At 37.4% G+C, this 14214-nt stretch overlaps 1 protein-coding gene across 5 annotated transcripts in view; it reads left to right on the top strand.

Moving 5' to 3' along the window:
- CDC14A (cell division cycle 14A) overlaps window positions 1-14214 on the top strand; it is a 176132-nt gene that overhangs the window by 96859 nt on the left and 65059 nt on the right. For all 5 annotated transcript variants that reach the window (XM_024237529.3, XM_024237536.3, XM_054530709.2 and 2 more), the window contains exons 7-8: window positions 755-817; window positions 13242-13329. In XM_024237529.3, coding sequence (XP_024093297.1) covers window positions 755-817; window positions 13242-13329 — 151 coding nt within the window. The remainder of the gene's footprint in view (window positions 1-754; window positions 818-13241; window positions 13330-14214) is intronic.

Genomic DNA, 14214 nt, shown 5'->3' with positions numbered 1-14214 from the left:
TTTTTTTTAAATTGTAAGAGCAGTCAAGTATAATTCTACTTTGTCAGAAACTATCATCATGAAACAGATTCTCCCAAGGTAGAGTTTTAGGAACAAATAAGGGCCTATTAAGTAGAAATATTAAGAAATATTATATATATTATGTATTGTATATATAAATATTATATATATTATATATTGTATATGTAAATATTATATATACTATATAATATATAAATATATATATTCTCTCATCAAATATTAATAAGGGCCTATTAAGTAGAAATATTAAGGAAGAAAAAAACAGTAAAAGATGCAGGGTTTTTTTGGGGGGCTAAATATCTCCCTATGATAAAAGGAAGACAAAAACTCATAAGAATAATTGATTTTTCTTCTCCTAACAAAGAAATTAATCACTATGATATATTCTGTCATAGTTAGGTCTAGTTCCTAACAGGTTCTAACTATAAATTTATTTTATTTCATTTTGTATACATATAATTTTACATACAAAACTGATGTAAATTAGAAATCAAGGCATCTTTTGTGGGGCTTTTTTCATGTTATTCTAAGTGTTTTTTTTAGTTCCACTAAGACAGTCTTAATGCAGTATAACCAGTGTTATAAAAAGATTTCTAGATATGCATTCAACATCAAAGGTTTCAAGCTGTCTCTTCAGATTAGTGAGGATCATTTCTGTGAGTAGGAGTTCCAGAAATGATGAGTAGAGTTTATCAATTTAGCATGGAAAAACTAATTCAAATTCTGCTTTTAGGGATTGCAACATGGATTTTTTGACTTTGAGACATTTGATGTGGATGAATATGAACATTATGAGGTTTGTACATTTAATTTTTTTTATAAAACATAATTTCATGTTGATTAATTTTTCCCCGTCACACTCATGTATTACAAATCGAGTGGGTGCTAAATAAAAGCATTCTGGAGTTTTCCTTAGTGGTCAGTTTTGTCCTTTCAGGCTTGGTTATTTCCTTTGAATCAGGAGTCACCAAAATTTTATTTTGGGAAAATAACATATCTATATATATTCTCTCATCTATATACAATCACTTTGCACCTATAGTTTATAAGAAAAATCTAAGTAGGGTAGTAAAATTATGTTACTTTTATTTTAGAAATCAGGTTTTATTTAAAATAAAACTGAATTTGTACCTTTTATTTATTTATTTTTGAGGCGGTGTCTAGCTCTTTTGTCCAGGCTGACATGCAGTGGCACAATCTCGGATCACTGCAACCTCTGCCTCCCCAGGTTCAAACTATCCTCCCACCTCAGCTTCCCAAGCAGCTGGAATTACAGGTGCATGCCACCATGCCTGGCTAATTTTTTTTTTTTTTTTTTTTAAAGACAGGATTTCACCATGTTGCCCAGGCTGGTCTTGAACTCCTGAGCTCAAGTGATCCTCCTGCCTCGGTCTCCCAAAGTGCTGGGATTACAGGCATGAGCCACCATGCCAAGCCCCGTTATAATATTTTTGATTGTATAAATTTTATTTTGAAATATGGCTGAATTTACTTAGTTCTAAAAGTTGGCTGAATTTTTTTTCCCCATGACATCATTACAAGACTTTTGATTAATGTCTTGACTGCTCAAAATGCAGGCAAAGGCTATCTCTAAGCTGGGTTGCGCTGTAAGGAGATGTTGAAGAAGAATAGGATAAGGAGGAGTCTAGAGGTCATTAACTTTTTCTGAAAGATGAGAAGTCTGTACAATGTGAGTAGGTTCAACATTCTCGGAAGGTGAACTCATCCATTGGGTTTCCCCAGAGGAGTAATACAATTGATCTCTATCCTTAGTAAGATAAGGGCAGCCCTCACATTTGGGGCCCTAGTCTAGAATAGCGCTGTTTGGATATTCTGTTTCCATGTTAAATGCAACTATCTGAAAAGAAACTGATCATCTTTTACCCAAACATGGTCCTCTGCTTTGTGTGTGTTACCGCATTGCCATCCTACTGAGAACCCAGGCTCAAGGCTAGAAACATTGCTTTGTTTTCCTCCCTAACCTAGTGAGTATTCGAATCACTTCTACTGGTGCCACAGGATGTATTAATTATATCTGTCTTTCCTCTCTGTTCTCACTTCCTTCCCTTTGACTCAGGTCTCACGTCTTTTCTTGTGGATCTTTCATTTTAATAGTTCTCTAACTGAGCACGGCCCTTCTCCTCCCAGGGTTCCTTGCACACACCTGAGTGATCCTAAAATAGAGTTCTCATCTTGCTTGTCTTGTTCTTGGCCCCAAACTGGCCATTTCTCCCATTGCCCTGCTGAAATGTGGATAAACTCTCCTGTCCTGGCAGTCTTAGCTGTGATGAGCTCCAGCCTACCCTCCTAGCTGCATCTCCTGTTTCTTCACTGTACGTACTCTGTGTTCCAGCTCCTCAAACTGCTTAGTTACTGATTCTTGAATATCCCTGTTGCTTGGCTCAGGTTGCTTTTTCCCAGATTCCCATCCCTTTAACCTCCCCCTCCTCCATTTCGTTTGTGTTAAAATCCTGCACAGATTAGATCTCACCTCTGGAGTACTCTTCCTCCCTGCCTTCAATTTCATGTGTTACAATTTGTACTTTCCATTTTTCTTATATCATGGCTATTTGCATACAAGCCTTATTTTCCTTATTAGGTTGCAAATTCCCCATGGATGGAATTATGACCAAATAGAAAAACATATAGTTTGTTCTTGGATAGAAAAACTTAACATCATAAAGCTGCTACTTTTCCCAAAATTAATACATTTAATGCAATTTATGAAAAAAACCCAAAGAGAGTTTTTTTAATACCATAAAAGCATTTTTAGTAGTGACAAAAAAACTATTCCCCTCTAAAATCCCAAAATTAGAAACAAAGGGAATATGTACTTATAAGAAAGAAGGTCAGATAACTTGTAGTACATCTAAATCATTGAATGTTATGCAGTCATTTTAAAAAATGAATTGAGCTATACCACTTATCTTGGAATGATTTCTATAATGTTTGTTGAAGAGAAAGGATGTGGAAGAGTGCTTTAATAAAATCCATCTTTGTAATAAAACAAACAATAGTAAGACACTCCCTAGCCCACACATATAGGTATCTACATTATATGACCAGAGGTGACTTACTTTGAAGCTAATGAAGCTTAAATTTTAGAGAGCCTCACCCCCCAACTTGTATGGGCACCTTTTACAGTCCTATACCCAATTTTGTGTTAATACTTTTTTACTCTAAGATGGACCCTCAAATTAGGTAAGTTTCAGACCCCCCCAAAACCTGGATCTCTGCCCCATGTATATGAGCATGAAGAATGCAAATGGCCCATTGTATTAATTATTAAATATACAGCCAAACACTAAAGCCGTTTCAATTAAAGGAGAGGTGGAGGCAGGAGGGGGTTGGAAGCGGTGAGAGAGAAGAAGGAACAACTCAAGGAGAAAACTAGTGGTTATTTTATTTATTCCTTCCTTCCTCTCTAAGTTTAATGGTGATGCTGAGGGTTAGTTGAAAAAAATCTTGAAAAACCTGAAGCAGCCAGTACAATTTTATTCTTGCAAACCAACCAGCCAAGCAAACAAAAATCTGACAAGAAGGTAGTCATGCTTTCACCTTGACAACAACCATCTAGGTGATGGGAGGGGAGCAGTCAGTTTTGGTGAACACTTAATGTTGTCAAACAACTTCTTTTTTTGAGAATGATTTATCTATTCTATTATAAAGCCTATAAAATAGAAAGCCACTATTGTGATTGGCAGTTGGTAGGTATTTCTTAATTTTTAGTTTCTTAATTTCTTAAATGTTTAAGGAATAAATGAATAAAGGAACTCTTTTCTGACAATCTGTGGGCCCAGTCATTTCCTGTCAGATTTCTCTTGCTGTTTGCCTTGTTCTAGTGAGTATGATATTTGGTGAACTTGTGGAATAGCTGAATTCATACATTTTATTAGCTCCAGTAAAGTCAGTATTCCAGTGAAGACAGTGTAGTTTTCAAAGCAAAATTTTATTGTTGACAGCAATTTGTGAGACTGTAAGCCTTAGATGATTAGGGGATGTTCAAGATGCAACTTTTCTTTACTAAAAGTACATTTAGTAAATGATACGGCTCAAAAAAACAAAAAACAACAAAAAAAAAACCCCAAAAAAAGCCTAAACCAATAAGACCATATCTCTATGTGAGATTAAAGGGGAATCTTATAGAAAGAGTGCTACTTATAAATGCTTCTAGTGATGAGGTCAACTGAATGTGGGAAATACTTTGTTGTGTAAAGTCTACAGATAAACCTCTGCCCATCCTGCAAAAGGTTATATCCATCTTCCTTCTGTAATTCCAGGGTCTAAAGCAGTGCTGTCCAATAGAAATATGAAAGTCATATCATGAAATTAGTTTTAACAATACATTTTACTTGTTGTAAATATGTTGTTTACATATTTACTAATATACCTAAAATAGCATTTAACATGTAAGCAATATAAAAATTATTAATGATGTATTTTAGGTTTTTTTGAATTAAGCCTCAGAAGCCCAGTGTGTAGTTTATTTATTTTATTTATTGTGTTTTTTTAAGACAGGGTCTTGCTCTGTCACCCAGGCTGGAGTGCAGTGGTGCAACCTAGGCTCACTATAGCCTTGACCCCCTGGGCTCAAGCCATCCTCCCACCTCAGCCTCCAGAGTAGCTGGGACCACAGGTGTGTGCCACCTTGCCCTGCTAATTTTTGTATTTTTTGTAGAGATGGGGTTTCGCCATGTTGCCCAGGCTGGTCTCAAACTCCTGGACTCAAGCAATCCACCTACCTTGTCTTTCCAAAGTCCTGGGATTGCAAGTGTGAGCCACTACGCATGGCCTCCAGTGTGCAGTTTATACTATAGCATATCTTAATTTAGACTAGCCATATTTCAAGTGCATAGTAGCCACATGGAGCTAGAGTATGGATTCTGCAAGGACAGGTTAGCCAATGTATTGTCATAGTCCATCAGTGTGACATGAAGCCTAGGTTATATCTCCTTGCTTCATGTGATCTGTTGTTCACATGAGAATTAATTTCAAAGCCCTGTTCTATTTAGAAAGCTCGAGGTGAGATACCTCAGGCTCTTGCTTTATTTTCGTGTGACTTAAAAATGGCCCATTGTATTAAGTATTGATAAACACCAGGTGTTGGCTTCCATCTTGCAAAAGTATCTTCCAAAATGTGGTCTTTCCAGGTCCTTTACCAGGCTGTTGTGGAACTGTGCAGTTCTTACATTTGCCCCGATCAGACATGAAATTTGGGCAGCAATGCTGGGAAGGTCCAGAAAAGTAACTGTGAGACGGTGGTCCAAAACCTTCCTCTAGGAATCAGTGTCAAAACATTTGTACTTCTCCAACAGCTTCTTAAGATATTCTCAAAGAATACGTACCTTGAGAACCTTGAGAACTTTTACTCCTTTGAAATCTAGCCATTTCCAATCTAGTTCAGAAAAATGAAAGTTGACCTTTTGTCCTAGGGAAAAATAATGAAGATGATAGAGCTTGAACATTCAATTAAATTATGTAGCTGTAGGTATGTGAGGAACTATGCTCTTCAGTAGTAAAGTTAGTGGTTAATGCTAGTGTAGGCTAATACTCTGCTCGTAAGACCTGGAAGTGGCACCCGTATACAGAGTCTACCTTCAGTCAGCTTTCTTCTATTTTTTTGGGGGGTAGCTGTCCTTACCAAACAAGATGTTGCCCAAACACCAGTGATCATTCATGATGCTACTGTTAAGCAGTTGTTATTTATCAGACAGAATTTGAAGTTATGTCTCTAGTTTGTTATTTTGCTTGTCCCCAAGGGCTTTCCACTATTTACCAAAAGGCTTGCCATGGTTTGATGATGGAAGTGTGATGCGGTAGCAGTGTCCTGTTATTAGTTGAGTTTGGGGGAAGAAATGCAGAGAAATGGTGCTTCAGTGGCAACATTGGAGGTTCCTCATCACTGTGGCTTACATTTGTTACCCCATTCAAAATTCAGCCCATGCAGTTTCAAGGAGTCTCCTTAAATATCTATTTGGGGATTAGGTGGAGCTAAAAGTTGAAAAATGACTTCAAAACTGAGAAAGCACTTTGACTTTTTTTCTTTGAGCTGTTTTCTAGCTGCCATTATCTGCCCCCCTGCCATAACTCATTCCTTTTTTGGGTGTGAAAAACAAAATTACGAGAATATTTTCCAGAATATCAAGCTATTGTGGCCTTGAACCTGTACTTTTAAATGTGAACAAACCCAGGCCACCTCTTTACCATTGTCTTCACAGAAGTTAGAGCCATACTTGGCCTGCAGGCCTGATGACAGAGGCACCTGTTACTGCCTTGACAACAGTCACCGCACAGGGCTTCCTTTTGTTTTTTCATCATGGCACATGGAGAAAATGATAATATTTGCTCAACACCCTGTGATTATAGCTCATAGCTGTTGGCAACTGGCCTGGGGACTCTGGCTGCTCCAGTCTGCCCAGGCAGCTCCATTCTGGTCACACTGGCTAGGAAGCTTTGTTTTACAGAAATAATGGTGTACAGATGAACATTTCTTATTTGAGAGTCAAGTAGCCACACCATGCTCCTTATGGCCTCGTTCTCATAGCTTTTCAGTTCATTTGTTGAACAGATATTAAATGCCTCATGTTTGCTCCATATATTTGTTAGGCCCAATGTTTCTTTTTCTTTTTTGTTTTTTAGAAGGCTACCAGTAATATCATCTCTCCATGTGTAGGGTTAAAGCCTTTGCTCTTGTCACCTGGTACCATAGAATCCATGTATTCTTGTGCCTCATTCTGCAGAAGTTGCCATATTTGAGTCTTGCTCCAAGCCCCCACTTTTATGCTTATCAATTTAGTTGTGATACAGAATTTCTCACTGATCCATGACAGGCTGAAATGTGGACTATTTTGTTCCTGAGACATTCAAGCAATTCACAGGTTATCATTATTGCCATCTTCACCTAAAGGGTGCTCTTTTGGGGAAAGACCATTTCTATTCTAGAAAGTGATTTCACATTATTTTAGCCACATTACAATGTAGCCCGTCTGGGAACTGTTTGTGAAAAAGCATGGGTTCATTCTGGATGCCTGGGATTGGTTCTTTCTTGGATCTTGGGCCTTTTCGATCAAGACTTCACATTACTATCAGGGTGTAGGTTTTAAAAATTAAGTCTGATTATATCATTCCCCTGTTTATCATTTCCCCTTAATGGGCTCCACACTGACTAAAGGTGTGGAGGAAATGCAGACTCCTTACTACAGCACAGAAGGCCCTTCTTGACATGGGCTTGTCCTTCCTCTCCACCCTTGTCCTTTTCCACTCCCTCCCCATACCCAAATCCACGCAGCTTACCAGGTGGCGGCTTCTGAGCTTTTGCACATGCTCTTGCTCCCTCCTCCTGCCCGTCAGCTCTTCTTTCTGGTCCACTGTATTTACATGGCTGACTGTTAAGTCTTAACCCCATGGAAGCTCTTCTTATGTAGCCTTGTGTGATACTCTGTTTACACATCTGTGTCTTTCCTGTATTTGCAGGTACTTTTGGGCAGGAACTGTGTCTTATTATTCTTTGTTTGAGTAACTAACCTAGTAGCACAGTACACTCATAGTGGGCAGTCATTATTTGTGGAATGAAAGAACTAATGAATAAGTCTGTGAATAATACTAAAAACAGGAGTATAGCACATTTCAAGATATTTTATATGATCTGTTTTCAGTGGAAAGTGCCTAAAACATGTTGATTAAGAATCCATTCTGATTTTGCAGTAATATTCCAAGGGACAAATTTACCATGGTAGACAACTTCTTCAAATGATGTTTCTTTTATCAGCAGCCAATCTATGCTGCAAGAGTGAGGTTTTTTTTTTTTTTTTGTTTCTAAGTCAGTTATTTACAACACAGATTGATAGATATTTTAATCTAAGACCAGTTCTGTATGGAACATCAATTTAGTTTAATATGTGACTGGGGACCTGTCTCCAGGTTGACTGTGTCACCCTTCACTGCATAAGTAAATTTTCAGATTGACCAGGTGGTGTAGAGTCCTAACAATTGCTCTTTAGCACCTACCTTGAGAAACAGTAAAGTTTGTTAGGCTTCCTCTCTCTCAGTAAGTCACATTGGGTCAACAGCAGGAGTCAATGTTGTTGAACACTGAAGTTATGATGCTTCAAGACTTTGTTTGGATTAGAATTTGTACAGCAAACTAAAATGTAATCTGGATGCTGCTTGGCCTGCCTTCTTTACATGTTAGTGGATTATGGAACTGGAAATATGGGACTGCCATAGGGCTGGGGTCAAGCAGTCCCCAGAATGCAAGTATGTGGGCATGTCCTCATCACCTGGAGCAGTTATGGAAGTACGCCTCCTGTGGCGATTTGAATATTGGAAGAACTATTAGAAGAAGCATTCTCCTGGAGCCGTCTGGTAGTGTTCATTATACCACTCTAAAGCCTCAAGTTTAAGGAAGCAAAATTACTTCCTGGCCACCGCAACTTCAAAAGTGAGGGGACCCAGTGTTTCCGTATCTGTTACACCCATTGCTGGTTCAAAGGTCACGTTGGTTAAGTCTATAAAATGTTTTGAGACTTACCCTGACCTGAACAATTCCCCATGGCTTTTTTTCTTCCTCTTTAATTATTGTTTGGTATCTTTTCCTTCTTTTATCTCCAAACTTCTTAAGAGAGCAGTCTCGACTCTAACTAATTATGGTCTGGCCTCTACTGAAACTGTTCCTGCTAACACAAGGGTTAGTAAAACCAAGTGGCTATGCTTGTTCTTCTTCCTGCTGGGTTTGTTCTGTGGTTGCTCTCTAATTCGCATTCCTTCCCTGATTTATAATGTGCTGTCTTTTGGGTTTTTCCTCCCTCTATGGCTAGCCGTCTTTCTCAGCCTCCCTCTCAAGTCCTTTCTCTTCCTTTGCCCACCCTGATTTGCTGGGGTTCTCTAGGACCTCATGATTTCTGGTTATACACACTTTGTATGATTGAGTGCATCCAGTTCCAAGTTTCAACAACTATGTATGTGCTGCTGACTCCAAATCATCTTTGCGTCTTGAACATTGGAGTAGCATCTGCAAATGTGCACTGGATTTTTGCACCCTGCTGTTGTACCAGCAGAGGTGTTCACTGATCTGGACTTTTGGAATAGGCCTCTACATGTTTTCCAACTCTACTTTCTCCCTGCTGTAGCTGATGCTAGCAGAGGTGAAGCAGTCATCCACGTGGGACACTCCTCTTTCCCTCCACCGCACCGTCTCCCTCAAAAGCAAGTCTAAATTAATAATCTAGAGTTTGATTATTATTTAAAGCCAGATGGCATGTCAACTTAAACCAAATAATTCAAATATTTACTTTGCCTTAAGCTCATAAAGTGCCTGTCCTTACAGCATATTTGCGTTTATGTAATACAACTATACTGTCAACACTGTTTTGTTGTTTTAGAAGTTAGGGAAATATAAAGAAGGCACTTTTAAATGAATTTTAAAATGCCATTGTGGTTCTACCTTATTAAATTTCAAAATAGTCTTTGTGCCACTGTCATTCCTCTTACGTACTTTTAGCATCACATGTTCAAAGTGTAATGTGACTTTTTCTTTAATGGATAAAACGAAGATGAAAATAACACCTACCTCTCAGGGTTGCTATGAGAAGTAAGTTGTATAGAATACACTAGTGCTTAACACAGAGTCAGTGGTATGCACATATTTGCTGCCATTTTTGTTACTGTTATTTGTCATTCCCACTTGCCTTTGGACTCCATAAAAGCATAGAGAATGCTTTTTATGTTCAACACCAAGTTACAGTCCTTGATATATAATAAAGGCTCAGCAAATGTCTAAATGAATGTTGAATTGCGCTTCAAAACTGTTTCTGCATGTTTTCCTAGAAAACACATCTGTTGATAAAGGAAATCAATCTTGTAATAGTCAACCTCAAAGACTATCTTTTCTATCTTATTGTAGGTTTATTACAGTAGTAAAAAGTTCAAATAGTTTTCAGTGTTTGGACTGAAAAATGTATTTGTGACTATTACTGTAGAGTCACAGATGCATTTCTTAGAAATCATAAAAATTGGCCAGGTGCAGTGGCTCATGCCTGTAATCCCAGCGCTTTGGGAGGCTGAGGTGGGTGGATCATGAGGTCAGGAGTTTGAGACCAGCCTGGCCAGCATGGTGAAACCCGGTCTCTACTAAAAATACAAAAAAATTAGTCGGGCCTGGTGGCGTGTGCCTGTAATCCCAGCTACTTGGGAGGCTAAAGCAGGAGAATTGCTTGAACCCGGAGGCAGAGGTTGCAGTGAGCTGAGATTGCAACATTGCACTCCAGCCTGGGCAACAGAGTGCAACTCCATCTCCAAAAAAAAGGAATTTTTTTTTTACAAAAGTAATTGTAAAAATTCATGTTTTTTAGTCAAATTATATTTTGAGTGCACCAGGAGAGTGAGTTATTCAAAAGAAAGCTGTGAATCTTTTGTAGATTGGAGAATCCTATAGCACAGTGAATAACAACACCTAAATGTATCACTTTCAGGAATTCAGATTTTTTTATTTTGGATTTTTCTTACAGTGAAGAACATCTATAGTTTTTTTGCATAGTATTTGGTAGGTAGTAGGCTTTAGATCAGAAGTGGTGATATCATACTCTTGCCTCATCCTTGCTTAGATATTTGTTTACAAAATGTGGTAGGATTGGAAAGTACCTTAAGTTCCTGCCTGATCTAGGTTTCTTTGAAGTGTATGTGTGTGTTTAATTAGAAAAACCAACTTGTGTCATATAAAGTATTTTATTATTGATAAACATTGACATTTGTATAATTCACTATGAATAAAGGCACAAATATTAACTTTGGAAGACTACCAAAGTAAGCGTATATTATATTAGGTCAGTTAAAAGCTGTAACTTCCTTATTAATTTTTTTCTCAGATTTAGGTCTAAGACCTAAATCTTTTTGTTTATTCCATCAACCTTATCCTGGCTGCTGAATATAACCCAATATTATCTACTATTTATCTTTTTGGGTAGGAGGATTTGCAAACATATTCTTTTGGTTCTGTGAATGAATGTATCTTAGGGAGCCCCTTGCCTCTCTCTTTATGATTAATTATAAAAGGTTGCTATTTAACCAAATGGATTTCTGTAATCCAAATAAGCAGATATTGCAGAGCCTATTTATCTAACCTACTTGGTTGGTGGTCAAGGATACAGAAATAATGACCGTAGGAACCTATTTTCTTTTATTGTTCATAAAGAATTGGTTTTAGTCTCTTGATGATTAGTGCATACCTTTATTCTTGGATTTTCAAATACTGTTTTAAGCTTAATAATTACTTGAGAGATATTGAATAATTAATTTGAGACTTTTATTTAAAGAAGCAAATTTTAATTGCCATAATTAGATTCTTTATTTAAGTTGTTATAAATAGAAGCTGTGCTTGAGGTTTAATTTCACATGTGCATTCATAACACTCAGGGTTTCTTAGATTTTACTTAGGGCATTTTGGAGATTTTTTTTTTTTTTCCTTTGAGATGGAGTCTCACTCTGTGGCCCAAGCTGGAGTGCAATGGTGCAAACTCGGCTCACTGCAACCTTCATCTCTGGGGCTCAAGCAATTCTCCTGCCTCAGCCTCCCAAGTAGCTGGGACTACAGGTGCACACCACCACACCTGGTTAATTTTTTTGTATTTTTAGTAGAGACGGGGTTTCACCATGTTGTCCTGGGTGGTCTTGAACTCCTGAGCTCAGGTGATTCACCTGCATTGGCCTCCCAAAGTGCTGGGATTACAGGCGTGAGCCACCACGCCCAGCTGGAGATATTATGTTTATTACAACTAGATTAAATGCAGTTCAGATGTTTATAAAATGGTATGCACAGTTTCACATATAACTTTTTATAACTGGGAAAAAACATCTGCATTTAAAAAATGACAATTATATTTTATAGCCAAGTTTTGATTTTCATGGAAATGATAATGGGTAATATAAGTAATTAAAGTAATGGCTCCAGTTTTTTTTTGATGGCCATATTCCAATTTGTTTAACAAGTATTTATTGTGTTCTTATGGTAGAGTACAGAGTCTATATTTTGGTCAGTTTTCTACTATTGAGGTCCTTGCCATATAATGGGGGGAGAAAGCTTTTTATATGGATGGTAATGGATGGCTCAGTGAAGAGAAAAACATTGCTTCCCTGCCTGAGGATGGAGACGAGGAGGGCAAGGGTAGGGGTAGGTGGGGAGGGGGTGGTGGTGGTAAAGACAGCGTAAGTGAAGAGGTGATACATATATTTTGTGATGCATTGCACAAATGCCTCCTAATGACTGCAAAATTTGGGGTAACCTTACCCAAATTTCGTGCCCCAGTGTCCCATGGTTCGGAGGCACATGGGGAAGGGAAGAAAATGAGGGAGATGATGGAGGCATGGGAAGGTGCTTGGCTACTTTCTTGGTCCTTTTAAGCCTTTTCTGAGGATCTCTTAGTGTGTTTAGACTAGAGGCTGATAACTGGTGCTCAAAGTCAGCTAACGGGCATGTTTTATTTGGTTTCATAGGAGTTAAAAACTTAATTTAAAAAGTCAACATTTTAAAAAGAGAGATTTCACATGAAAATTCAGTTGGAAGATCAGCTGTGTTCAGTTGGCTTTCCTACAAGGTGTCTCATTAGCTGGAGTGGAGGAGCACCTGACTCTATGTATGTCACTTGCCTGAATCTTGTTATCCCCCAGAGTACAGCTTGGCTGACTCTGGTTTGTGGAATGGATGCGCCAATATCACTCACTCCTGCCTTTTGCCATTTCCCCCTCTAAAAATCGGCATTGACAAGAGATAACAGCCCTATAAAAAGAGAAAAAAAATTGGAAGTGTATTCATCATGAGCTTGATATTTACAGATGTTTTTTCATTGTTTAAAATATGTTTACTACATTCATGGAAAGTTTTCATATTTCCCATTTTCTCTTATTTATTGCCAGGACAAGCAATGTTTGTTTCCATTTCATTTCTTTGCAGAGTGGCCAGGAAACAAACATTTTATGCAAAATACCTCTGCCGTAAATAAAAGTTTCTAAACATTTCATACAGTCTAGACACAAGTTTCTCTAAAGCGGATTGAATTCCTAAATAGCATTTTGAGAATCAGGTGCATGTTTTTATTTTAAGCTATATTTGTCTACATGTATATCTAATTAGTACTAAGAGTGAAAAGCAGTTTTATTTGTAAGGGTTTCCTAAATTGTATAAGAATTATAAAATATTTTTCTTCTCTTTTCTTACAAAATTCTGCCAGCGAGTTGAAAATGGTGACTTCAACTGGATTGTTCCAGGAAAATTTTTAGCATTTAGTGGACCACATCCTAAAAGCAAAATTGAGAATGGTAGGTTTTTTTTTCCTTTACCATCCAAACATTTATTTTGATTTATCTTTTTAAGTTTCTTAACTTCCTCAGATAATTATTTTCTTTGGTAATATTCTCCAAAGAATATTTATTCATAATTTAAAAAATTGAACAGTAGTAACTAGTGTGTTAAATATTGTATTTCCAGTAGGTGGAGCTATAATCACTGTTTTAGAACTTAACAAATTTTTAGCTTGCCATAAATAGGATGTTCACTTTACCTGACCCCCAATTATTAGAGAAGAATCTGAGAAACAAACTGGTCAGACTCATAAGCAGATTGCTGTATTCTTTCAGTGGTTCTCAGATTTATTTGTTGGTAGAGTGCTACACATCAAGATGTTCTTTGGGTAACACCATGTTGAATAATGATGATGAAGACAATCTGTCATTTACTGAATACTTAGGTGCTAGTTACACAGATCACAGCATTATCTCTTTTAACATTCAACACAACTCTATGAGATATAGATATTGTTATCTGCATTTTAGGGGGGAGTAAATTGAGCCTTATTAGTAGGGAATTTGCCCAAGGTCACAAAGTAATAGGCAGAACTGGTACTCCAAACCAGAGGAGGGCTCCTAAACATTGCCACTACACTGATACACTTAGTTCCATTGTGACAACTAGGTACAATTTTCTAGCTGACAGTGGTTAAACTACTTATTTGCAGCATAATTTATTGCCATGGGCATACATATTTAAGAAAAAAATAAAAACAAAACTAAAAATAAACCTTTTGAATGAAACATGATCAGCTATGCAAGTCCCATTAATACTTATTTTGTACTTACTAATTTTTTCTATCTACTAACATTCCCTAGAAAACAAGTAATGATAGACAACAGAGGTTCAAGAATAAT

The sequence above is a fragment of the Pongo abelii genome, chromosome 1 (assembly GCF_028885655.2).
Source record: "Pongo abelii isolate AG06213 chromosome 1, NHGRI_mPonAbe1-v2.0_pri, whole genome shotgun sequence".
Taxonomy (NCBI): domain Eukaryota; kingdom Metazoa; phylum Chordata; class Mammalia; order Primates; family Hominidae; genus Pongo; species Pongo abelii.
Note: the sequence above shows the minus strand (reverse complement) of the source record. Positions and strands in the feature narration are given on the sequence as shown.